Genomic DNA, 25,970 nt, shown 5'->3' with positions numbered 1-25,970 from the left:
TCTCGCTGCTTCCTCGCTGCGTGTCTCCTCCGAAGTCCTCTCTGACTATGCCTCAACAAGAAGCACATCCCGGCTCCCAGTCAGCAAAACACAATGCTGCGTTAGCAGTGTTGTGATTGGTCTGAGCGCTGTGTTTTGGCACTCAGACGCTGATTGGGAGCCTGGGCATGTTCTCCATGCAGACTGTAATGCAGCCGTCATGGAGAACATGTGAAATGCACCAGACTGTTTTGGGCAGCCCAAGAGGGCCGGCCAAGCAGTCATTGCACCCTTAGGAGAGTGCTACCACTCCCCTACTGCCCTCACCCTCTCTTATGATTTTATTTTCCCTTTGTTTCACTGCAAAAAAAGCGGAGGGGTGACGTGCCTCTGTCTTAGCGAAGGAGCCGCCACTGAACCTCTCAATTTACCTTTTCTCTCGTTCTACCTCTGTTCCCTTTCCTTTGCCTCTCTAAATACCTTACTCCTTTCTGGCTACCTCTATTTCTCTAACTCTACCCCTTTTACTCCAGCATCAACTTCTCTCTCTACATTCTTCTCTCACACAGACACATAAATATCTGTTGGCTTCCTACTCCATTTAAAACCACCCCTCTAGATCAACTGTCTAACTGGATTTTTTTTAATACATTTCTCTTCATCATCATATTTTCCTCTCACAACTCTCTACCTCTGTGTAAACCCAACCTCTGTTTCTTTAGTTCATGTGTGTCCATCAACTTCCTCTTTTCACTCTATGCCACGTTTCTCTTTCTACCCTTGACTGCACTGTCTACCTTCCTTTCTTTGCCACACTATTCTTACCTGGCCCATTTTTTAATACCATTTTTCACTCTCTACCTTACATCCAAAAATATAATAGAATATTGAATATTTCGTTTTTTCCTCAAGTGTCATTATCTACCTACGCCTGTCGCTGCCCTAACCCCTCTCTAATTCACCCCTTTTTCTGCCTTACCTCTCTCTATCTCACTCCTTGGAGTACTGTACTCCTCTGTCTGCATTTCCAACTCTGTATATTTCTCTATCTCTATGTTTCTACCACACTCTTAAAACTGTCCTCTTTCAAACTCTCTTTATCTTTCCATCTGACTTCTCAGCTTTCTCTATTTGCTTTACTTCTCTTCCTACCTCACAAATCTTTCTACAGCAGCATCTCCCACCCAGACCCCTAAGCCAACCTTGAACAGGATGTCAAGAACTTCACTACCTGGGTTACCTACTGCACCAATAAAGTCGACCCAATCAAACCCACCAAACGCAAGAGATCGACCCATACTACCAGCTGATACACCCCAGAACTGAGAACCTCAAAATGCAGCTGCAAATAACCAGGAAGGAAATGGCGCACCAGCAAGAACCCCACAGACTGCGCCACCTTCAAGACATCTCTCACCAACTCCTGAAAGAGATGATTCAGAGTGCCCTAGCCTACTGCATCGAAGCAAATCCCAACCACAGCAAAGGACTTTTCAGTTTCATCAAGGAGTTCTCCAGCCCATCAGCACCGGAAAACATCAACACTCCTTCCCGGGAACTCTGCAACACCCTGACTGACTTCTTCTTCGACAAAATCCTCACCATCTACAAACACTTCGAACCCCAACATCCTCAGTCTCCTCTCTCCCACAGATACAAACTCAACCACTAGATCACCGCCTGGGAGCAGCTCACAACACAGAGCAACAGAGCTATCATGCACTGTCCTACAATGTATTCAACCTCAAAAACAGGATCATCAGAAAAAATTGCTCACTGCAATCGTGAACACATCCATCAAATCGGTCACCGTCCTGGAAGAACGAACACACCACAGTCAAGCCCCTCCACATTAACCGCCTACTGACCCCAGCGAGCTCAAGAACTACTGGCTCATCTCTCTGACCCACCTTTCCCGCCAACTGACTGAATACCTGGAAATCAATGATCTTTTGGACCCATCACTATACGGATTCCACATGACCAACAGTAGCGAAACTGCCCTGATCATACCAACCAACAACTTTAGAACCTTCCTAGACCAAGGAGGAACGGCCACCCTGATCCTCCATGACCTCTCATAGCCCTCGACACTGTGTCCCACCACACCTTGATCGAGAGGCTTCATCAGATCGGTATCCAAGAAGACTCTATCAAATGGGTCACAACCTTCCTCACCGGAAGAACACAGAGAATCCACCTACCACCGTTCACATGGGAACCCAAAGACTTCATTTGCAACGTCCCCCAAGGCTCATCCCTCAGCCCTACATGACCGCCCTGGTCAACGTCCTCAGAACATATGGACTGAAAATAATATCCTACACAGATAACACCCAGATCATCCTCTCTCTCTATCAGAAGAACCATTCATCACGAGGTTCAACTTCCATGTGTGCATGAACAGCATAGCCGACTGAATGCAAAACAACTGCATAAAACTCAATAGACAAAACAGAAGTACTTATCTTTGGGAACAACACCTCCCCATGGAACAACCCTAGTGGCCTTCTGAACTTGGACCTTCACCCACTCCTAGAGACCATGCCTGGAACCTCAACATCATCCTGGACAGCAAATTCACCATGTAAATCAGATAAATGGAGTCTCCTCTGCCTGCATCATATACGTTCAAATGCTCTGAAAGATCTTCAGATGGATCCCAATCAGCACCGGACATACCATCACTCAAGCTCTCGTCACTAGCTGCCTGGACTACAGTAATGCACTCTACGCAGGAATCACCACCAACCTCCTAAAGAGACTTCAAACCAAACAGAACTCAGAGGCCACACTCATCCTCCACCTTCCCAAATAGACCCGCATCACCCCACACCACAAGAGGCTCCACTGGCTCCCCATCCTTTCCTATTACCTATCCTGAAGAAGGCAGTAACTTTAGGCCTATGTCCTTACTATCAGCTCCTGCAAAAATATTGGAGAAACTGACCCATCAGCAACTGGCCTCCGTGTAGAAACCAATGAGCTACTGCATGATTCTCAATCTGGCTTCCGCACTGGTTCCAGTATAGAATCAGCCCTGATTGAATTTGCAGATTCCATCCGATGGGCGGTTGACTGAGGCTCTGCGGCCATGCTGGTACTCCTCGATCTGTCGGCAGAGTTTGACATGGTGTCTCACCCTATTCAGCATGACAGACTTAAGTAAATAGGCATCCGAGGGGCAGCATTAGAATGGATTGCCTCCTACATCCACACCCGAGACCACCAAGTCTTTCTCCACCCCTATACGTCTATGGCGTAACAACTCAGATGTGCAGTGCCTCAGCTTTAGACCCACAACTCTTCAACATCTATCTGTCGCCATTGGCAGATCTCATCGCTAAGAATGGGGTCAAGGTGATAGCCTACGCGTATGACACCCAGCTGATGTTTTCTTTCAGAGATGTTTCATCGTCAGACTTTGGCTCTTTCAGAGACTGTCTTAAAAACATTGCCATCTGGATGAACAGTAACTTTTTAAAGCTCAACACCGATAAAACGGAGGTTCTATTTTTTAACCAAGCTTCTCCCCCTCGCAATCCTCTGGTGGCCAGTAGAACTCGGTGCTCCACCAGTGCCTAAGGATTTGGTTAAAAACCTTGGTGTCCGATGAGACAAAGACCTGCCCCTTTCGACCCATGTCCAGCAAGTTTCGGCAGCCTGTATGGAAAGATGAGAGCTATCAGAAAATGTATTGACTTTCTGCCGGAGGAATGCTGAAGAAACGTTGTGCATACCTTGGTGACCTCGCACCTTGACTATGTCAAAGGCCTGTATCTGGGCCTACTCAGCTGTCTGATCAGAAGGCGGAAGATAGTGCAGAATGATGATGGTACGTAAGGTTCCTCTCCGCTACCATATCTCACCTCATCTCAGACAACTCCATTGGATCCCAGTCACCAAGAGAATTAAATTCAAGACCCTTACATTTGTGTTTGTGGCGTACCAAGGCAGGGGCCCTAGTTACCTGAGGAAGAGACTTCTCCCTTACCAGCAGGAGAGATTTTTGAGATCCAACCAAAAACGTTACCTCACTGTCCCTTGGGTTGCCAAAGCCAGGCTAGGGGTAGATCTTTTGAGGTGGGAACCACCAAACGGTGGATTGATTTGCCTTTTCACCTACTCCTGCTGAATTCGGAGCTGGAGTTCGGAAGGCATTGAAGACCTAGCATTTCAAGCATAGGGATTAGCACCACGTTTGGTCAGCTCTGTTGGCTTCCCCCCTAGCGCCGGGACACCTCAGCAGATGTAGCTGTGCGCTTTATAAAGGTGCTTTATTATTATTATTATTATTATTATTATTATTATTATTATTATTATTATTAATATTATTATCCACAAATGTCACTTCAAGATGATGACCCCTGCCAACAAAGCCCTGCACAAGCAAGGACTGGCATTCTTCAACCACCGTTTGATCTACCACAAACCCTCTAGACACCTGCACTCGGCTTCTCTCTGCCTCGCTCACACACCCCACATCTGTAAAAGCAACTATGGAGGATGTTCCTTTTCCGATCTTGCCGTGAAGTCCTGGAGCAGCCTCTTCTTCCACCTCTGGACACCACCCTCTCTTCAGGAACTCAGAAAGGGTCTCAAGACGTGGTTCTTCAACTGATTCCACCCAAGCAAATTGCCCTCAGAGCCTGGATACACTTGCGGCTGAACAGCAGCACTTTACAAATCCTGTTTGATTTATTGATCTGTTTCTCTACCTCCTTCTCTCTTTACATAGTGCATGTTGCTATATGGTTTGTTTAATGTCTCTGTCCATCCCTTATAAAATGCCCCATCCCCTTTCTCTTACTTAGCAAGGTCACTGGTGCATGTCTAGCCAGAGATGGGTACATCTATAAAAGGAGAAGATGGACAAGACAGGGGCGGAAAAATTAGGAGACTGCTATTAAGCTTTAACCAGTGGAATGTTAGAAATCCTCAGAGCAGCATTTTCCTTTTCAATGTTACAGCAATAATGCCAGTAATGAAGGGGGTGATTACATGTATTTGGCAACTAAATCTACAATTTTAAGTGCTATGTGCATTGATCCTAATTTAATATTATGCAGTAGTCCACTAAATATCCCACAAGTCAACTTTAGGCTTGTTTTTCTTACAATGAGAGCAGTAGTGGCTGCCACCGAAAGGTACTGGTGTGGCGGGGGCCAAGGAGGGGTAGGAAAATCAATAAAATGACTTAACTGGCAGCTGGCCGTCGACTCGCCTCCCTCCTCTTCTCTTCCTGCTGCTGGAAACAAGAAGCACACACAGACTCCCCTAAGCAAATCACAATGCTGCTGCCACCATGACAGCGGCGTTGTGATTGGTCTGAGCACTGTGGTGCGGCACTCAGATGTGGACCATGAGCCTGTTCATGTACTCCACCAAGGCTGTACAGTACAGCCCCTGGAGGACTTGCAAAGTGAACATCATGCTTTGGTCGTCCGAAGACAGCTTGCAAAACCGTCATGCGCACTTAAGTGCCCCAACCACTCCTCCCTTCCTGGCTGTGATGACAGCCGATCCCGCCCCTTAAATCTCCCTTAGTATAGAAAAATAAATTGATAATAATGTTGCGTTATTTTCATTTTATTTTTCCTTTTTTCACTTCTCAAAGAGCAGGGGGACGGCACTCCTCCGCCTTAGTGGAGGAGTCACTGCTGAATGGGAGTAACAACCTGCTTATACACTAAATTCCATGTTAAATATTGATGTTGCAAGTAAAATAAATGTAGATCCAAATTAAAAAATAAATGACTTTATCAATGCTTGTTCAAGCTTTCTTTGGGTGCTATTTGGATGGTTGACACTAGGCAGCTTGAGTATTAGTCTATTCTAGTGCATCTGTTTCTGAAGGTTTAGCCTATAATTCCATATTGTTTGGTATCATGGGGGCGTGAATGAGTTGAAAAGGGGTAAAAGATGTAAAGTTGTCTCAAACAGGGGCTCCATGACATATTGCCCTGGGCCCCACAAATCCTTAAGATGTCTCTGGTGTGCAGGTATTTATTTACCACCTGACTAATAATCATATATTGGCCTGTACCTTAATAAGCACTTACTTTCTCGAATTTCTGTCACAAGGCAAGGGTAGTTGCATTCACTTCCGCCTGGGGCATCCCTTCACTATTTAGAGGTTCCTTCCAGTATGAGCAGGGTTGGACATTGAGCAATTACAGATGGGGGACTACCATAGCCCAAGTCATTATGGACATGGTTTCTTGTTCTGGACTTTTGTGTGATAGCCTAATGCATCCTGGTTGTTGTAAGCCTGTTTTACTTCCACTAAACTAAATAAACTAACACCCGAAAACTATGATTTGTAGGTGCACAGCTCAGGACTGAAGGCTGTGTCCTTAACGACCTGGAGTGGGGTGGTCGTTGTAACTACAGCCTCCACTGTTATGAATTGCTAAAAATCCAAAGGTGATGTCGCCAAATCTTGCAAATGTAAAGAACATCAAAACGGTGATGCATGAAATACATCATACTACACCTTCACATATTACAGGGAAAAAGAGTGGGAAAAAGGGAAAAAAGGAGTGAGAGTGAGACAGAGGGAGGTTTCTGGAAGTAATGCACCATTTATTTTATAATGTGAACATAATGACCACAAGAGAGTTGAGCTTTCACTCAAGCAATACATCCCCATAATTTTGTTTTCAAGAGTTCAGCTGCAGTCATTGATAAGCACATCCATATAATTGTTATTGGTTATCTCTATGCCACTGCAGTAGATGGCCTTCAGCAGAACTTGTTTAAATCTTTTTAGGGGCTACATTCAAGTGGTCCTATTCCCCTATAATAAATGTAAGTGTAGTAATAGTGGTAATCACCATGTAGTGCAGTCTGCAAGTCATATTGTGAGGGATGTTGACATGCATGTCTTATTCAAAATATAATCATTATATGTATATCATAAATACAAAAAAACATTAAATATTTACTTTCAAATATACACACGACATATCTCCAACCACAATAATTCAATCATGTTGAGAGCAGATTAATACAAATCAGCAACAAAAGAGATGGGTAACAGGATCGAGATGTCATGGATCATTCATAGAATCGCTTGAGAGTCAGTGCTCATGTTTCAGCACGCGCAGAACTACGGACTGCCTTTTTCAGGATAGAAATGGTGACATTTATATTAAGTAACATGTCCACTGCAGCATTACATTAGACAGGTCATACTTCAAATCCTAACAACGAACCTTTTGACAGCCATCACTTTCATAGAATAAGCATCCCTGTGTCTAACATGGAGGATTTCATTGCATACAAAAGAGCAAGTCTTTGTCCAGGAAAAATGCATAGCCCTTGTCTCTTGAGAACGCACCATTCATTCTTTTCCATGTATGTGAATACGGAAAACACAGTTACCTGTGAAAGTGGTAACCATCAGGTTTAATTGGCTAAGGTCTAAAACAGCTTCTCTTACGTTACACGGACCATAACGTGCATGGATCAAAATGTGGGCCATGCTATTTCATTATTCTGTAAAACAGAAGAAAACTTCTACTTTTTCCAAAATTCCTATGAGTGAGAGAGCTGAAATGCCTTTATAATTGTGCAATCAGATTTTATGGGCACGTTTCTAGTGATCTGTAGACTCACCCGTTGCTTGTAATGACTTGTGGGGAAGACAGAGTAAGAGAAAATGTAACTTGAAATAATCTGTTGCCCACCCCCAATCATGTCAATTAAAGTCTAAACCAAGAAGCGAATATATCACATATAAGGAGTCACATTTCTACTTATGGGATAGAATCTGGGGATAGGAGTGAGCACGCGGTACATTTTGCTGTCTGATGAAATGATAAAAACCCAGGTGAATATTGTTTTTAAAACTTGTTTGAGGCAACTTAAAACGTTAAGATCTTTTGTTGCCAGTTACTGATCCTGCTTACCACATAACTAATATAAATGCATGGAATCAGCCAAAGCTAGAATATGGCACTGACATCCATTTAGATGTCCAAGATGCCCTTCTTCACCAACCTCAGTTAGTACAAAATGCAGTTTTTTGCTGGTTATTAATGCTTCTAGAAAATCTCACAATTCTCCCATTCCACATCAGCTTCACTGGCAACCGGTGAAGAACAGGATCTTCATTAGTCATGAAAATTGGTCATAGGGCAATATATCAACATTCTTCACATTGTTTAGCTAAGAAATTCTGCATTTGTGTCCACATGAGAGAATTATGTTCTGCCCAAACTTTTCAGCTTGTTGTTCCAAGACCTTGCACTTGTAAGTTCAGAGGCATATCCTTTTTGATTGTTCGGCCAAGCCATGGATCTCTCTCCCTCAAGTCATTTGTTCTCAAAATAATTTACCTAAATTCAAGGCAGTCTTGAAAATGTATGTATTTTTAATGTACTCTTCATCGAACAGCGACTTCTGGTTTTAAGTGTCATAATATCTTTGTGAAAGTGTGCTTTATAAGTGCATACCATAAACTACAGGTTAGATTAAATAGTGGGAAATGGCCCAGGAAAGTGTTGCTTTGTACCTGTAAAAGATCTATGTCTTGAAGATTCGTCGTGTCTGGAGCATTTTCTAGTAGAATTGCTGACATAGCAGTCACATTTGTTTTCACCATATCCAGTTCACTGTAGAGTTTGCCAATCTATGTATTGGAAAAAAGAAACACTGTCAGAGAATTCCCATTCGAGGAAGCATTTACAAAAATTTGAATCATCCACTTTAAAGTAGTTTATGAGTTTACTTTATGTTTTCTCATATTGAAGAAATGTATTTTAAACATGTGGCTACTGCTACTTACATTAGAAACCATGGCTATAGTTCACTATCAACTCTTATAGATAAATACCCACTTAAAGAACAGATTTATATAATGTTAGTATAGAATATTGGGTTTTTGTAGGGGGGACCACGCTTTTCAAGCAACAGCCACAATCCCTGTCAGGGTGAACCACAAAAGTCATTAAACTAACCGGGGCTTAACCCTCTGGTAGTTTGGCACAAAATCAGTCAGCTTAACTTAGAAGAACTGTGTTAAGTATTTAAGCACCACCCAAACAGTACTAAAGTGAAAACATAAAACAGGAAAAACTCCTACACCAATTTAGGGAAATAAAGAACATTTGAATAAATCAAATGACCCCAAAACTAATTAAATTCAATCAATAGAATCATAGTTATGAATTTTCATAGATTTAAGTTAAAAACAGCATCTAAAAGATTAAAACGCCAACCACCGGTATCTAGTCACGCAAGACCAGGACAAAAGTTAAGGCTGACCACGAGGTGGATTGCACCTGGTCTCGGCTTACTTTCAGACTTAGATATTTTTTGGAAGAAAAGTTCCTGAGAAGGTAGAGTTCAGCGAGACAAGGTAGCTGACGGGAATCCAAGGATGAGGCATCATCACCGGGGAGTTGCTGGACAAAGTCACTGTGTAGAATTCTACATTCGGAATTGAATAGGAAATCTCCAGCTGCAGGCTGTAGCTGATGAGTGCTCCACAAGGCCGGATACACTTTCTGTGGGGTTCAAGATTTGTTGCTGCAGAAAAGAATGTAGTGGAAGCTGCACGAATCTAGGCAGTCGGCGATGCACCTGAGGTTCCGTGACAATTGTAAGTGGTGTTTTTAACTCGCACGAATATGGTCGAGTCTAGTATCTATGAACCGCAAATGACGAGTTTTGTAAGTGTGCGCAGTTTCGCTGTGCTAACTTAAACCGTTCGTTTGTTATGTGGGTTTGTCATCTGTACCCACGGGTTCCATCTTAGATACGGCATCCATTTTGTCTCTTGCCCTCAAGTAGCCAGCGAACGGACGCTGTCCGCTTCGCGACCCTGGGACTCCCAAGATATGGCGGAAGACGCATGTTCTTTGTAAGTGTCTTTATGACGAGGGGGATGCTACTGTAAGGCAGATGGCGCCGCTCGAGGCTCATCTTGCCGCACGGGCTTATTGTCTCAGTCGTGCATCTCATTAGGCACGTCCCTTTGATGCCTGTATCTCGTGCTTCTCGACACTCCCCTTTTACACCCTTTCCGATCTCCCTACTGTCTCCGTCTTCCTCTGCACCTGTCTTCGTTCCTATTTCGATCTACTTTACTGCTGATTGGAATTTGCTAATGGTGGGAAGATGGGTTTTTACAGTTGGGAACCGCCAAATGTTTCCGCACTTATGTTCCGGATCTTGTGTGTTTCAAAGTGATCTAAGCGACCCCTCTGAGAGCGACTTGTGGGAACCAGGTTGTAAACTATTGTGTATCATGTTATCCTATGGGTAAAAACTGTATAAAAGGAGCGATCCACAAATACAATTTGAAGCAGTCTCCCCGAACTACACTCGATGTACTTCCTGTGACTTCTGTGTTCCCTGCAGTAAATAAACCTTGACTCTTTGACGCCGAAGGAAGTGTCCCGTGTCTCTGTGACTTGTACGCCGGAGCAGGTTACCCACGAAGGTTTCAGGTGTTGTGCCCTGGCACCGCTGGGTCCAAAGAACCCAGTCCTTCAGTTGGCGCCCAACGTGGGGCTGCATCAGTGGTACCGGTCCAAGCCCGACGATCGTGAGGAACTTCGTGTGAAATCTCCGAGGGAAGGTGCACCCCGCTTCATCGATCCTGTTGTCGAAATAAGTGGCCCGAAGACTTTTCCCGCGAAGATTCCCGCCTCCTAACGGCTGCGACGGACTGCTGCCCTGACTGTAGACCTGTTTTGGCGCCTGGCGTAGACCTTGGTATAGCGAGACGATTGACGGGCCTTCCTGAGGACGCCATTGATCTTTGAGTTAAGTATTTGTGGGTCGCTCCCAGAGTTCTTGGTTGTAGACACTTTAGCGAGTGTCTTTGTTGTAAACACTTTAGCGAGTGTTTTTGTTGTAGACACTTTAGCGGGTGTCTTTGTTGTACACGCTGTGTGAGTGTTTTTGTCGGTGACACTTTGCTAGCGTACTTTGTTGTTGTTGTATTTGTTTGACGACTGCAGCCGCCAAAGACCGAGGGTTTAGTTCTTTGCTGGGACTTGGTAAATCCCGAAATCCCGTAACCCTTGAAGTTTGTGAAACTCGGCTAGTGTGCAAGATGCCTGGTCGCAGTACTTTGTTCAGTTGCTTTAGACCTTGTGGTGCGGATTCCCTGCTGGAGGACTCGTGTCCGATACCTCCGGTTGGAACTCCTACATATGACTTATATAGCAAACATGGGCTAGGCCCGATTGCTTTTAACGATTATTGGATCAAATATACAAAGAAAGACGGCGATCTTCGTTGGCCACCTCACGGTAGCTTCGAAGCGTCGATCTTAGATAATTTGGAAATAAAGTTGTTCGAACGTAAATCAAGGCCGGCCATGTTTGATGCCTTTCGGTTCTGGCGCAAAGAAGCCCGACAGAAAGAGATCAGACAAAATAAACGTAGTCAGCGAGATACTGTTGCTACTATAGTGAAGAAAGCTGAGCAGTTTCAGCGTGATAAGGAGGATAAGGATAAGGAAGTGTTTGAGAGATTACAGCGTATGTCCATAGACAAATGCTATCCTGTTTTGCCTACGGAGTCGGATAAGAAGGAAGAGGCAGTTGAGGATTCTTTAATGTCCTATCTTATGAAGTCGCCACCTCCGTACGTACAGGGTACCGCAGCTCCTGTGGTCCCTGCCGTACCTGTTCTTCCACCTGTTATTCCTCCACCAGTTCCTCAACCTGCACCTGCTCTTCCGACTGTTCCTGCTCCTTTGCCTATTTCTATTCCTACTGCTCCTCCGCTTCCACATACTCCTGTTCCCGCTACTGCTCACGCTACTGCTCCTGTGTTGTTAACCCCTGTTGCTGCTAACGTCTCTACTCCTTCTCTTGTTAGTCCTGTGTCTTACTCTTCTCCCTCTACTCGTAATCGTGATTCTCCCCTTGCGACAAACTTCTTTCAGTCGCTCGGACCTGTTTTTGGGTCTGCAGGTTCTGATGGTCCACAGAGACGTAGCCAGCTTCCTGGTAATAGAGAACGTGTTGCGCTATACAATATGGCGATGGGTTGGATGATAAACCCTGTTAGAAATCCACCTCGTGTTGTCCTCGAAACGTTTGATCAATTCAACATACCTACTCAGAGATATGTGTTTGATGAAATGTGCAAGTTCTTACATGATCAGATAGCGGCCAATGCGCCTGACGAGGTGCTGACCGCCCTGTCTGAACTCCGGCTTCAGTTCGCAACTGGACTGATAGTCGACACTAATGTCCGACGTGCTATTGAGCGGTTGCTATCTCTTCGTCCCGCTCCTATTCCTCATGCATTGTTCGTTGAGGACATTGAACAACGAGATGGGTCTGGCCAATATCCTATGCGTGAAGTTCCGCCAGTTTGGGTACCCGCTGATAATACTAATGCTAATGCTCCAATACCAGCACATTTCCAGAGAGTGTGGATACACCTCCCTTGGAAACGATCGGAAGTGCTTCAGGTGAAACAAACTTTGCCTGATCCTCGCAAAAATCCTGCGGGGTATTACAAAGAATTATCGCAGCTCGTAGACGCTACGATAATGAATCTGGCCGATATCGACATGTTGTTTGGCAATGTCGTACCGCAACCGGTATGGGCCAAGATTCGTCACCAAGATCACGCGAATGAATTAGGTGGTGATTGGGCTGCCATTACAGCGGCAGACGCTGGACAAGTGGCTGCTACTAAACCCGATCAGTTGATTGAACTTCTTCCCCAGCGAATCATTACATTAATGAAAACGCTTATGCCAGCTATGAGGGTAAATTGGGACAAGTTGTCAGCCTGTAAGCAGAAGAAAGATGAGAGTGTTTCAGACTTCTTTACGAGGTTCGAGGAAACATTCGTCGATCATAGTGGGCAGGATATGGGTACTGAGGGTGGACAGAGGTTGTTTGTGGATAAATTCGTATCGAACTTATTGCCCGACTTGAGCCATAAATTGAAAAATTCAGAAAGTTCATGGGCCGTTTCTACCTCAGCTCAGATATTGGCTACGGCACAATATTACGAAAATAGAGAAAAAGAGGAAAATGACCGTGCCGATAAAAAGACGAAAGAGCTGAAAACTAAAGTGTTGTTACAACAAGCATATCCGCCGCGTTCTAATCAGAATGCGCCTCAGCAGAATAGATCGCAGTCGCAATCGAATCGATCGCAGCCGCGTAATGATTCATCTTTTCAGAGATCTTCATTAGGGTACAATCAATGTGCTTATTGTAGACAGGAGGGACACATTAAATTCAATTGTCCTGCTTTAAATGACCGTAGTGGTGGTAATTCGTCTAGAGGAGGTCGTGGTGGTGCACAGCACGCATCACGTGGTAGAGGTCGTGGTGCTCAGAATGATCGCTCTGACCATTCATCAAATTCTAATAACTGTTTCGATCAACGTGGATCATCGCAAGGACGATCTGCGCAGTACAATGTAGACGATTATTACGTCGATCAGGGACCTGACGATAGTAATTACTAGGACAGCCAAAGACAAGGAGAGGGAGTGGTATCAGTTCCGGTTGATCAGAGAGGGCCTTACGTCGCAGTTGCTACATCGGGCGTCGTTGAGCCTTTTCTGTTGGACACTGGTGCAGCGAAAAGTTCTATCATGCATTCGAAACTCCCTGGCGCACCTTTGTCTGGCTTAACAAATGTTTCCGTTGGATTCTCTGGCGCCCCCGTTAGCAATCCAGTTTCGCGCCCTTTGCCCCTTAAAATTGGGCCACGTGAGCTCGAAGCTCCATTGATTTTGTCTACTGGTTGTGGCGAAAATCTTTTGGGTCTGGATTTGCTTAAACGCTTGTATGCGACTTTGTATTGTTCTCCTGCGGGTGTAAAGCTTACGTTCGGAGAGAGGGTAGTCTCTCCCATGTACTTGTCCCTCGATAAGCTTCCACCGGAATTGAGTTCTCTTCCTGCATCTTTGTGGGCGACGGGTCCAAATGACGTGGGCCTACTTGATATCTCCCCTTATGTTGTTCAGTTGAAATCGAATGTGCGATTGCCACGTATTCCCCAATATCGTATCTCCCTTGATGGTGAACGAGCTTTGTTAGCGATCATCTATGATTTGATCGAGAAAGATGTCATTGAAGAAACTCGGGGAAACGTGTGCAATAGTCCTGTACTGCCCATTCTTAAACGTACTGATCCTACCAAACCGCCTGTTTATCGTTTTGTTATCGATTTACGGGAGGTGAATAAAATTGTGGTTCCTCAATTCCCTGTTGTGCCTGACATTACGGCGCTACTGACTCTGATTCCAGCTACAGCTTCATGGTTTTCGGTGATTGATTTGAAAAATGCGTTTTTCAGCATCCCGATTGCCGAAGAGAGCAGGGACCTTTTCGGTTTCTCTCTTGGTGGACGTAGCTTCCGGTTCAAACGCGCTCCTCAGGGCTACTGTGAAAGTCCATCGATTTACAGTCAAGCTTTGAAGGGTCAACTAGATGCGTTTAGGTTGCCGGTTGGTGCGGCTTTAATCCAATACGTCGACGACTTATTGGTGGCTGCTGATACTCAGGACATTTGCAAAATTGCTACAGTGTCGTTGCTGCAACATCTCTGTGAGTTAAATCACAAGGTGTCACCTTCTAAACTCCAATATTGTTGTCAAGAAGTAACCTACCTAGGTCACTTATTGTCAAAGGAGGGAAGGAGATTGACCCCAGAGAGAATTGCAGCGATTGCGCGCATGGCTGTGCCACAAACCCAAAGAGATGTGCGTGCCTTTCTAGGTATCACATCGTACTGCAGGCAGTGGATTCCTAATTTTTCATTGCTAGCGAAACCATTGGTGGCTCTTACGTGCAAGGATGTTTCGACTCCTTTACCATGGACGGAAGAATGTCAGAAAAGTTTTTCTGAATTACGTGATTCATTGTGTTCGGCTCCTGTGTTAGGTACCCCTGATTACAGTAAACCGTTCACGTTATATGTTCACGAGAGGGAAGGTTGTGCTTTAAGCGTCTTAACGCAACCTTTTGGTGGTAAGCAACGTCCATGTGCATATTTTTCCTCGACCTTAGACCCAGTAGCTAGAGCATTGCCGAGTTGTTTGAGAGCAACTGCGGCAGCTGCGGTCTCCATCCGACAATCAGCAGGATTGGTCATGGATAATATGCTTACGGTGATGGTTCCGCATGCAGTCGATACTCTTTTGAACCGTACGAAAACTCAGCACTTGACGAGTGCGAGGTTATCTGGGTACGAATTGACGCTCTTGGCAAGCCACATTCAGATAAAACGTTGTAATGTCCTAAATCCGGCAACTTTGTTACCAATTAGTGCAGAGTCAGATGCAGTAACAGAACATGACTGTTACTTGCGGACAGAGGAGGAAACAAAAGGTCGTGTGGACCTTAAAAACACCCCATTGGAAGACCCGGATGGCATCCTGTATGTGGATGGGTCATGTTTTAAATTGCCGAATGGTGATGTGACTACTGCTTATGCTGTGGTGACATTGAATACTGTTGTTGAGACTGCGAGATTGAATCAGAATTCTGCCCAAGCTGCAGAGCTGATCGCTCTTACTAGAGCATGTGTATTAGCAAAAGGTAAACGTGTGAATGTGTACACCGATAGTCAGTATGCTTTCGGTGTAGCGCATAGTTTCGGACGATTGTGGCGAGAACGTGGTTTCTTGACGTCACATGGCACGAAAATACAGCATGGCCAGCTTGTGAACGATCTTTTGGATGCATTGACTTTGCCTGCTCAAGTTGCAATTGTTAAATGTAGTGCGCATCGTAAAGTGACGGATGATGTTGGTCGTGGTAATGCGTTTGCAGATGAGATTGCTAAGGAGACTGCCCGGAACCTTAGCACTCGAATGTATGTGACGAATTCGGTTAGGTGGCCTACAGAATCAAGTATGTGTGAGAATACTATAGAGAGTGTGAAAGCAATTCAGAATGAGGCCACCGACACTGAAAAGATGAAGTGGAAAGAAAGTACGGGAAGGTTGGATGTGAATGGTTGCTGGATTGATTTGTCAGATCAGAAAAGATGGATGTTGCCTGATGCGTATGTACTGGCCGTTGTGCAAATGGCACATGGGTTAGCACATATTAGCGCGAAAGGTATTTGCAAGTTGTTGGCTGATGTGTGGAAGAATGATGGAATTACTAAGTGTGCTGAACGTTTGGTGAAGAATTGTATGGTGTGTATAATGTACAATCCTGGCAAAGGAACCCCAACTCCCCCTGGCAGTTTTGCTCCTCCTTTGTATCCCTTTGAGGTGATCCAATTGGACTTCATCCATATGGAGCGATGCAATAACCTGAAATACGTTTTGGTTGTGGTTTGCGCATTCTCCCGATGGATCGAGGCCTATCCCCTCAAAGACAATACTGCTTTGTCTACTGCGAAAATCCTACTGAAGGAATACTTTCCTCGGTATGGAATGCCTAGAGTCGTGTGGTCAGATAACGGAAGTGAGTTTGTTGGAAGTGTGATGAAGAGTGTGTGTAAGGGCCTTGGAATAAATCAGAAATTCCATAGCGCCAATCATCCCCAGTCAGCTGGATTGGTTGAAGGGTACAATGGCACCCTTAAACTAAAATTAGCGAAGATTCAAGCTACGACTGGACTTTCGTGGCCTGATGCTTTGCCTCTAGCATTACTGTCAACTAGGGCGACTGTACACTCCCGAATAGGGCTCAGTCCCTATGAAATAGTGTTCGGCCGTCCTGCGAATGTGTGGGGGGTTCCTAGGCCAGGAATATTCTCTGATCTTGAGTTTCCGATGTTGATTGATTACTTACATGACTTGACTGCTAAACTGAGGTTAATTCATCAACAGGTTTACGACGCCTTGCCGACGCAGACGGAGGGTCCAGGCCACCAGCTCCAGCCCGGAGATTGGGTGGTTACCCGAAATTTTTCACGAAAAAACAATCTGGACCCTCGCTTCACCGGACCTTACCAGGTGCTCCTGGCCACGAGGACTGCCGTTCGTCTTGAGGGGCGGAAAAATTGGGTACATGCTACCCATTGTAAGCGAGTCCCTATTCCTTTGTCGGCAGACCCGTGGGTAAGGAAAGGCATTGCGTCAACAGAAACAGAAACATTGCCGGCGTTTGTACCTTTTAGCGACGCACAGCTTGTTGGAGAACCCTCAGCGCAGCAGAAAGCCACTGTTGAACATTTGTCAGCAAGAGACTCAAGACCAGACCAACGAACTGATCAGCAGGACGCTGTCTCTTCGACAGATCCTTTGTTCGACGTGCAGACACGTCCCGGGAAACATCGATATTCTTTGCGATCTCACACTAAGGACAAATAAAAATTTGCTTGCTTTGCTGAAATTGATAACTGCAATATCTTCGTTTCCCATGATCAACTTTGAACATTCGTATCATTGAAAATTGTTTTGTATATATATATATATCAAGCTTCTTCCTTGTATCTTTTTCTTCCACAGCTGAGAAATATTGTGCTAATATATACATATTGTGTATTGAGGGCCGTAGGGCCGCGCGCGTACTTCCTTCTGGACAGTAGGTCTTGACACTAGGTTAAAGACCGTCGGTTCCTAGGAACTCCTGGGGATTGACTATTGCTGCACAGAACGAAGTGCGTCAAGAAACGTTGCGGACGGTCGTAGGGAAATGGCATTTTCGAAGCTGAATGATTTGGAAGGAGCTCAGGCATATAGAGTCAAGCTGCAGAAACTTAGTCGTACGAAATGTTTTGTATCCCAGTTGTTTGTTTTGTTTTTAACTGCTTCTGCATTTTTGGCGGGTGGGGTGTATTACACTATGTCTTACTTCTTACTTCCTACCCCTACTCCTACTCCTTACCCTAACATTACTTCTACTGCTTCTCCTCATTCCTTTCATATGTTACCAGAACACGAACAGGCTAGACGTGTAGAATTCCGCAACAATTCCTTTATCCAGCTCCTCCATCAGCATCAGTTAGTGGTTAACACTACTAATTGTTGGGTGTGTGGGTTGATGCCACATACTACGGGTAAGGGAATTCCATATCTGGTGTTACCGTATAGTTCCCAAGGGTCAGCTCGAGCATTCCAAACAATGCTTCGAAGCGCACTGGGTTTCCACCCCACTCCAGAACAACGTTCCCCCAACGCTGGTCCTACCTCGTATCAGTGGGTGCTATCGATGGCAATAGAGGAGATGGAAGATGAGATCCATGATCCTTTTCTTATCCCTAAAGAAGAGGTACAAGCCTATAGGGTCCTAAGTAGAGGGGAATATAGTATGTTCATTAATGAAAAGCAGCTTAAAAGCTCGTCTCCAATATGGGTCGTACCCCACACTGGTAATCTTTGTCTTGTGGGTCGTGGCTCGCAAGCCTCACTTGGAGTAAGTGCTTGCACTGAAAGTTACGTTTTGCCAATGTCCCCGTCCCCTGTGTTTCTGGCTGCCAAGGGTACATACTTTATCTGTCATGATCGTGCATACACATGGTTGCCCGCAGACTTCATGGGCTCATGTTTTGTTGCAAATCTGTTGCCTCCGACGTTTACTGTAGATGCCGATTATCATAAGACTAGAGTTGTACGAGGCGTAATTAGCGAAGAGGATACTGCCGGTCAAGAGGCAGGAGACTTTTTCAAGGGTTTCCTCCCGTTTTGGGGACCTATGGTTAATAGTAGGAACCTGAGACATTTGACTCGAGTGGTAGAATCGACAGCTAACATTACTGCCAGTGCCCTTGGTAATATCACCACAGAACTTCAGGCGGAGAGACTTATGACATTACAAAACCGTATGGTTTTAGATGTTGTCTTAGCAGATCGCGGTGGGGTATGTAAAGTGATCCATTCGAGCTGTTGCATTTTCATTCCAGATAATGCTCCTACTGTCTATCAAGCCATCTCGAAGTTGCACAAGATCTCCGAATCCATACACGTGGATGTAGGGGATTGGACGCTACTTGGTTGGTTTTGGGGCCTGGTGTCGACTTGGGGTTGGAAGATTCTGACGATCATCGGGGTTGTGGTAGTGTTCCTGTTCACGTGTTGCCTTTGTGTGCAGTGTGGTCCTGCCTTATGTGGCCTCTGTGCTACAACGTGTATGAGACAACCATCTGTTACCAAGGGGACTCGGTTGGACAGAGCTATGCTACAACGACATCTTGATGGTCTGATGAATATCGAGTATGATTCCGACTAGTGCTTGCCTACATGAGGGCAAAAGGAGCGTCTGAGGTTCCGTGACAATTGTAAGTGGTGTTTTTAACTCGCACGAATATGGTCGAGTCTAGTATCTATGAACCGCAAATGACGAGTTTTGTAAGTGTGCGCAGTTTCGCTGTGCTAACTTAAACCGTTCGTTTGTTATGTGGGTTTGTCATCTGTACCCACGGGTTCCATCTTAGATACGGCATCCATTTTGTCTCTTGCCCTCAAGTAGCCAGCGAACGGACGCTGTCCGCTTCGCGACCCTGGGACTCCCAAGATATGGCGGAAGACGCATGTTCTTTGTAAGTGTCTTTATGACGAGGGGGATGCTACTGTAAGGCAGATGGCGCCGCTCGAGGCTCATCTTGCCGCACGGGCTTATTGTCTCAGTCGTGCATCTCATTAGGCACGTCCCTTTGATGCCTGTATCTCGTGCTTCTCGACACTCCCCTTTTACACCCTTTCCGATCTCCCTACTGTCTCCGTCTTCCTCTGCACCTGTCTTCGTTCCTATTTCGATCTACTTTACTGCTGATTGGAATTTGCTAATGGTGGGAAGATGGGTTTTTACAGTTGGGAACCGCCAAATGTTTCCGCACTTATGTTCCGGATCTTGTGTGTTTCAAAGTGATCTAAGCGACCCCTCTGAGAGCGACTTGTGGGAACCAGGTTGTAAACTATTGTGTATCATGTTATCCTATGGGTAAAAACTGTATAAAAGGAGCGATCCACAAATACAATTTGAAGCAGTCTCCCCGAACTACACTCGATGTACTTCCTGTGACTTCTGTGTTCCCTGCAGTAAATAAACCTTGACTCTTTGACGCCGAAGGAAGTGTCCCGTGTCTCTGTGACTTGTACGCCGGAGCAGGTTACCCACGAAGGTTTCAGGTGTTGTGCCCTGGCACCGCTGGGTCCAAAGAACCCAGTCCTTCACACCTCGGGAGGGTCGGTGAGCAGGTAGGTCCCAGTTTCCTCACAGTTCTCAACCCACTTTTTGGTTGAAATTTTTTCAATGTCCTAAGTTTCAAATTTTTGAAGGAGGAACATCTTTAGCATAACTTCCATGGTTCTGGGCCTGGTTGGGCACAAGGAGCAGGGTTAGGACTCACTCCAGGCAGAGGCCAGGTGCAGGATTCAAGGATTCTTGGGCTTGTTATGTGCCGTAGCTCACACAAGAAGCCAGCCACCTAGCCCTTGGAGTCACTGTGTTACTAGCCCTGGGATCAAGCAACAAGGCAGGCCTTGAGCAGCATGGAAGTCCACTGAGGTACAAACTAGGCCTCAAGCAGCATGACAGTCCTGTGAACCACAAAGCAGTTCATCTAGGGGTCCTACGCAGGTCTGGGAATGTACTGAAGTGTTAGTCTGGAGGTCCAATATTTATACCTATGCCATCCCTTCAAGTGGAAAAAACTTCTAAGCTATCCCTAATATGGTTCCAGAAAATAATTCCTACCCATGGCCAGGCTCCAAGTGATCAAGGGTGCTAAAAGGCTGGTGCGAACTTATTTTGTGGGTGTGCTAGAGGAAGGTATTTGAAATCTGAGTGGAGCAGGAATTAGCTCTGCCCCACCCATCCTCAGCCAAAATGGCCTAACCTATGGGACAGTCCCCCTTTGTCTCACTATCTGGGAGGAATAAACAAAGGCAAGATATTCAAAGTCATGTGACCCAGGATACAAGCTGCGGGCACCAAATGGTTAGGACAAGAAAATTACATCTTTCAAAAAGTAGCATTTCCAGAATTGTGATTTAAAGTCCGACTTTACCATTAAAGAGGAATTTAAATGACAATTCTTTTGAGAACAAACACAACATTTTATCCTGTTTCCAAACAAAAGTTAGCACTTATTAAATGTAATAAGGCAACCCAATGTTATCCTATGAGAGGTTGGCATCACAATAGTAAAAAACTAATTTGGACGTTTTTCAGTATCAGGACATGTAAACCCCTAAAAAACACGGCCTTCCTTTAAATACAATGCAGCCTGCCATATTTACTGTTTAGGGCCTATCATAGGGGTGACATGTATGTATTAAAAAGGAAGTTTTTTTCTGGCAAAAGATTTATTTGGCTAGTTTGAATTGGCAGTTTAAAACTGCACACACAGGCTGCAATAGCAGGCCTAAGATGTTTAAAGTGCTACTCAAGTTGGTGCCACATTAAGTGCTGCAGGCCCCCTAGTAGCATTTAATTTAATTTACAGGCCCTCCGTACTTGTGGTACAATTTTACTAGGAACCTATATGTAAATTAAATGTGGCAATTCTTCAGAAGGTGGGCAGGTCTAACCATTAGTGAGGCAGACATTCATCACTTGGAACCCTCAAGTCCGATTGCATGTGATTAGCAACCTATTACACCAAGTCATCATTTTTAATAACTTCTCATACACATTCGTAACTTCACTGTTCCCCATATTTTTCCTTGAGCCACAACAAAAGTAGTGTAGGATATATGAAACCCAAGGTTTAGCCAATACAGGACAATCATTAAGATTTTGCTTGTTGCTGGTGTTGCCAATGGTCACCACTCCTGCAAGTGTAGGCATCTTACATTCTTCCTTTAATCTATCTTTATGCACTCATTTAATGTGTTTGAGCAGCTTCAATAATGTGTTTGAGAAGATAGCGGCAGACTTTTGAAACTGACTTTCATTTGTACGAGTGATGGGTATATGCTAACCAAGCGCAAGGACAAATATTACTACAGATCTAGTATGAAAGTATGTACATATTCTGTAGTTTCATCTGTCCACACATGTATCAGTTAGGCCATAGCAATGAAAAATGTGTTTGATATATCTATGTATTAATGTTCCTGAAAATGAATGTCTCAGAAAGTTATATGTCCAAGCCCTTCAAATGCAGAAAAGGCAAGGTTACAGTAATCGTGACATGAATGTACTTCTTTGTAATGCAGCATGAATGACACACTTGTTTCAGTCCATTCACTGCACCAGTTATTTGGAAAACTGGTCCAAGGAAGCTTGAATCTGGTCCAGGGAAGGCATGGCTTGGTACTTCGGGCTGGACTGTTCCCATGAGGCACAGGGTCAGACTGACTTGCATATGGCCATGTCTGAACTGGGGTGGCAGAGTGGGCTAAAGAACGGTGATGGATTAAACCCAGATCTGTTGACTGGGTGTGAGTGTTTGATTGGTTCAGATGCTCCGTCCATCACCACCCCCTTTTGTAGTGCTTTGTTCGCCATAAGTTGTCAGGGTATGCTCAGACGTGATTCCCTTGCTCACTTTTCAACTGGATTCAAGCACGCCTAGCTGAAGACGGCTGTATTGCCAGAAACCGGTCCTAGGAAGCTTGAATCCGGTCCAGGGAAGGCATGGCTTGGCAGTTCGGGCTGGACTGTTCCCATGAGGCACAAAGTCAGACTGATTTGCATATGGCCATGTCTGAACTGGGGTGGCAGAGTGGGCTAAAGAACGGTGATGGATTAAACCCAGATCTGTTGACGGGTGTGAGTGTTTGATTGGTTCAGATGCTCCGTCCATCACCACCCCCTTTTGTACCGATTTGGAAAACAGGAGCTGTAGTTCCCTTAGTGAAGCTTTCCGAGGTGTCATGTACTGTCCGAGAGTACTGTTTATTAAAGTGTTCAGAACTTTCATATAATAATACAGCAGGGTTTGGTTCTGGCTTTCTGTTATCTAACTTAAAGTAGTTAAATGTTTGCTTACAAAAGTTGATTCTAACATATTTTCTTAACTTTTGTGCTCATGAGACTTTAGAAAATAGTTATTTCCTTTGTGCTCCCACTGTTAAATTGGGCCCAAGGATACAAACTTACCTTCCTTGGGGATGGGGAGTGAGATTGTATTTTGCAACAGTTTGCATGTAGTTTGGTGCCTGCAGTGCACAGCCTTGCGAACTGTGAGCAGGTCTTGAAACTTATTATTGAGTCCCTGGAAGCCTATGTAGTGTGTTTTTTAGACTAGTGTCTTGAGTTGATGCCTTTTGATGTTCAGACAGCACTTTATGGTTTGTTTTGTAAAAAGGTGGTTTCTGGGTTTACCATTGAGACTGCATGAATTCTATTTAGTGGTAGGAATTCAGTGGGAAAACTATCTCGAGAGAGTCAACGTTGGTGCATCAGACTCTTATCTACATTGGTGCCCGGTGGTGTGAAGTTAAGTTCTGAACCAAACAGGATATCCAAGGAGCTGACCTTGGTCACTTGAAGAGTGGCTTTGGTGAGAATCAATGACCCAAGTGAAGCACAGTGCTTTGACTCTTGCTTTAAGCATGTCGAACAGCTCCAGAATTGAATTGCTCAAACATATTCTGCTTTCAGGGACTGAGTAATGGATGTGTTTCAGTCATTTCGAGCAGCTCCTTTGAGTTTCTGTTCCATCTCCCAATTAAAGGTGGATATAGTTATCTCCTGCATATTTTGGAACTGTGTATGGTGGGGCTCAAAGGTCCTGCTTCTTTTAAACAAACTTATAAATCTACACCACAGCTCACCTAGCAAGCATGTGTGTAGTTTTACAGCTGGTAGGCATTCACATAGATTCAACTGCCACTGGTTTTCAGGCATGCCTCTGGAAAACGTTTGTAAAATTATTTTTTATGTGAGAATATACATGCAGATATTTTGACATATAAAAAACAAGCAAGTAATTTTTTCCTCCCCTAAGTAAGTATTTTGCCTCTTGGAGAAATCTCTTCCCTAACAACCCCGGAATTTCTGGAGAGTTCCCTTCCAGACCCGCTCTCGAAAGGGAATTAATTTTGCCCTTGAAAGCAGTGAAGTATGAACATTTCCAAAGCAAGAAAGGGTCAGGAAAAGCTTTCTGACAACCCACAACCAAGTAAGTTTGTGGCATACACAAAGTATCAAGGGATATCCATCCCAGAAGGTCGACTCCTAAACTACAGGAAAAGGTTTACTAAGACATAAACGTCAATGTGAGCAAGTCCTTTCAGGAGGGCATAATGTGATTTTGTGAACTACAAAGATAGGTTTGCACTTGCACTTGAACTTACATGTGCACATATCTTTCTGAAATAGGCCCATGTAGTCTAGCTAATGGGTACGTGGATACATGTAAAAAAGCACTAAGGACAGGAAGGATAACTGAATTGAGCGTATTACTAGCTCAGCCTAAGGTGTTAGAATCGGAGTGGGTTCTTTGGCTTATTGGAAAGGATTGTACTGGTTCCAGCGTTGCCCATTAATTCCAGCGCATTCACAGATGTGCTCATTTAGGATCTGGTTGTCAACTAAGTCTTAGATGGGTGACACCTCTAGTAGAATTGAGGCTGCTACATGGGGTCCTAGAAGACTACTGTTTTCATCCTGGGCCCAGGAGCGGAGTTCAGGCAGCCCTGCTGAGCCAGTAAACCACGTGGGACGCTGGAAAGAGCATCGCGACTGCAAGATGGTGGCTGGTGTACTCAAGGTGTGGGGCTGGAGCTACTAAGGACCTTTTACACAAAAAGAGAAACGACCGGTCTCGTATATGTTGCTGTACTAGAACCTGAGAAACAGAGGAGTCATGCAAAATAGTGGAGAGTTACAGCTGGCTGAGTTATTCCCATCAGACCACCAATTGGCGGAGTCTCATCATATGGGATGCTTGTATTTTATCCAATCAGCCGCCCAAACCATCAGATGACGGTGCGGATATGGATATAGAATAGAAACTGTAGCCAAACTGTTACTCAAAGGGTAGTGCTCAAGGTGTGCAATGCTGTGCTGTGGTGAAAACTTAAAATTAACGACTCAGACATGAAAATAATTTTTAAAAGGATTTGTCTGAGTGTCAAGGTTAAAATCCCGCCAGGCAGTCTGAATATATAACTACACTGTGGCGCTGTGCAGGACGGTCAACATGTTTCAGCCATATTGGAGATATTTACCTGGCTTTCGTCAGGACCTGGTAACTAAGCTACTGCAGCAAGATAGTAGTGAAGGTGCTTATGTGAAAAGAAATTAAGTGCCAAAATATATCAGGGAATACTTCTATCTACCCGGAACTTGGAGCCCCAATGTTCACAAGGAAGAAGTGCATTCTACTTTAATCCGCGCTCTGCGTGGGAAAAGACCTCACCTCACCCGGCATCCGCTCGGGAACATGAGGCCCCGCTCTGTCCGGTACCTCTCTCTGTCATGCTCTGCGTGGGAAAAGACCTCACCTCACCCAGCATCCGCTCGGGAACATGAGGCCCCGCTCTGTCCGTCGGTACCTCTCTCTGTCATGCAGAGAGAGGTACCGACGGACAGAGCGGGGACTCATATTCCCGAGCGGATGCCGGGTGAGGTGAGGTCTTTTCCCACGCAGAGCGCGGATTAAAGTAGAATGCACTTTTTCCTTGTGAACATTGGGGCTCCAAGTTCCGGGTAGATATAAGTATTCCCTGATATATTTTGGCACTTAATTTCTTTTCACTTAAGCACCTTCACTACTATCTTGCTGCAGTAGCTTAGTTACCAGGTCCTGACGAAAGCCGGATAAATATCTCTAATATTGCTGAAACATGTTGACCGTCCTGCACAGCGCCACAGTGTAGTTATATATTCAGACTGCCTGGCGTGATTTTAACCTTGACACTCAGACAAATCCTATTAAAAATTATTTTCATGTCTGAGTCGTTAATTTTAAGTTTTCACCACAGCACAGCACTGCACACCTTGAGCACTACCCTTTGAGTAACAGTTTGGCTACAGGTTCTATTCTATATCCATCTCCGCACCGTCATCTGATGGTTTGGGCGGCTGATTGGATACAATACAAACATCCCATAGGATGAGACTCCACCAATTGGTGGTCTGATGGGAATATCTCAGCCAGCTGTAACTCTCCACTATTTTGCATGACTCCTCTGTTTC

At 44.9% G+C, this 25,970-nt stretch overlaps 1 protein-coding gene across 4 annotated transcripts in view; it reads right to left on the bottom strand.

The window, feature by feature from the left end:
• The window catches only part of TOM1L1 (target of myb1 like 1 membrane trafficking protein), a 561,560-nt gene that overhangs the window by 360,869 nt on the left and 174,721 nt on the right, over positions 1-25,970 (bottom strand). For all 4 annotated transcript variants that reach the window (XM_086930855.1, XM_086930856.1, XM_086930858.1 and 1 more), the window contains one exon: positions 8,498-8,614. In XM_086930855.1, coding sequence (XP_086786981.1) covers positions 8,498-8,614 — 117 coding nt within the window. The remainder of the gene's footprint in view (positions 1-8,497; positions 8,615-25,970) is intronic.

The sequence above is a fragment of the Lissotriton vulgaris genome, chromosome 7 (assembly GCF_964263255.1).
Source record: "Lissotriton vulgaris chromosome 7, aLisVul1.2, whole genome shotgun sequence".
Lineage (NCBI taxonomy): Eukaryota > Metazoa > Chordata > Amphibia > Caudata > Salamandridae > Lissotriton > Lissotriton vulgaris.
This window is presented reverse-complemented; position numbering and strand designations above follow the sequence as displayed.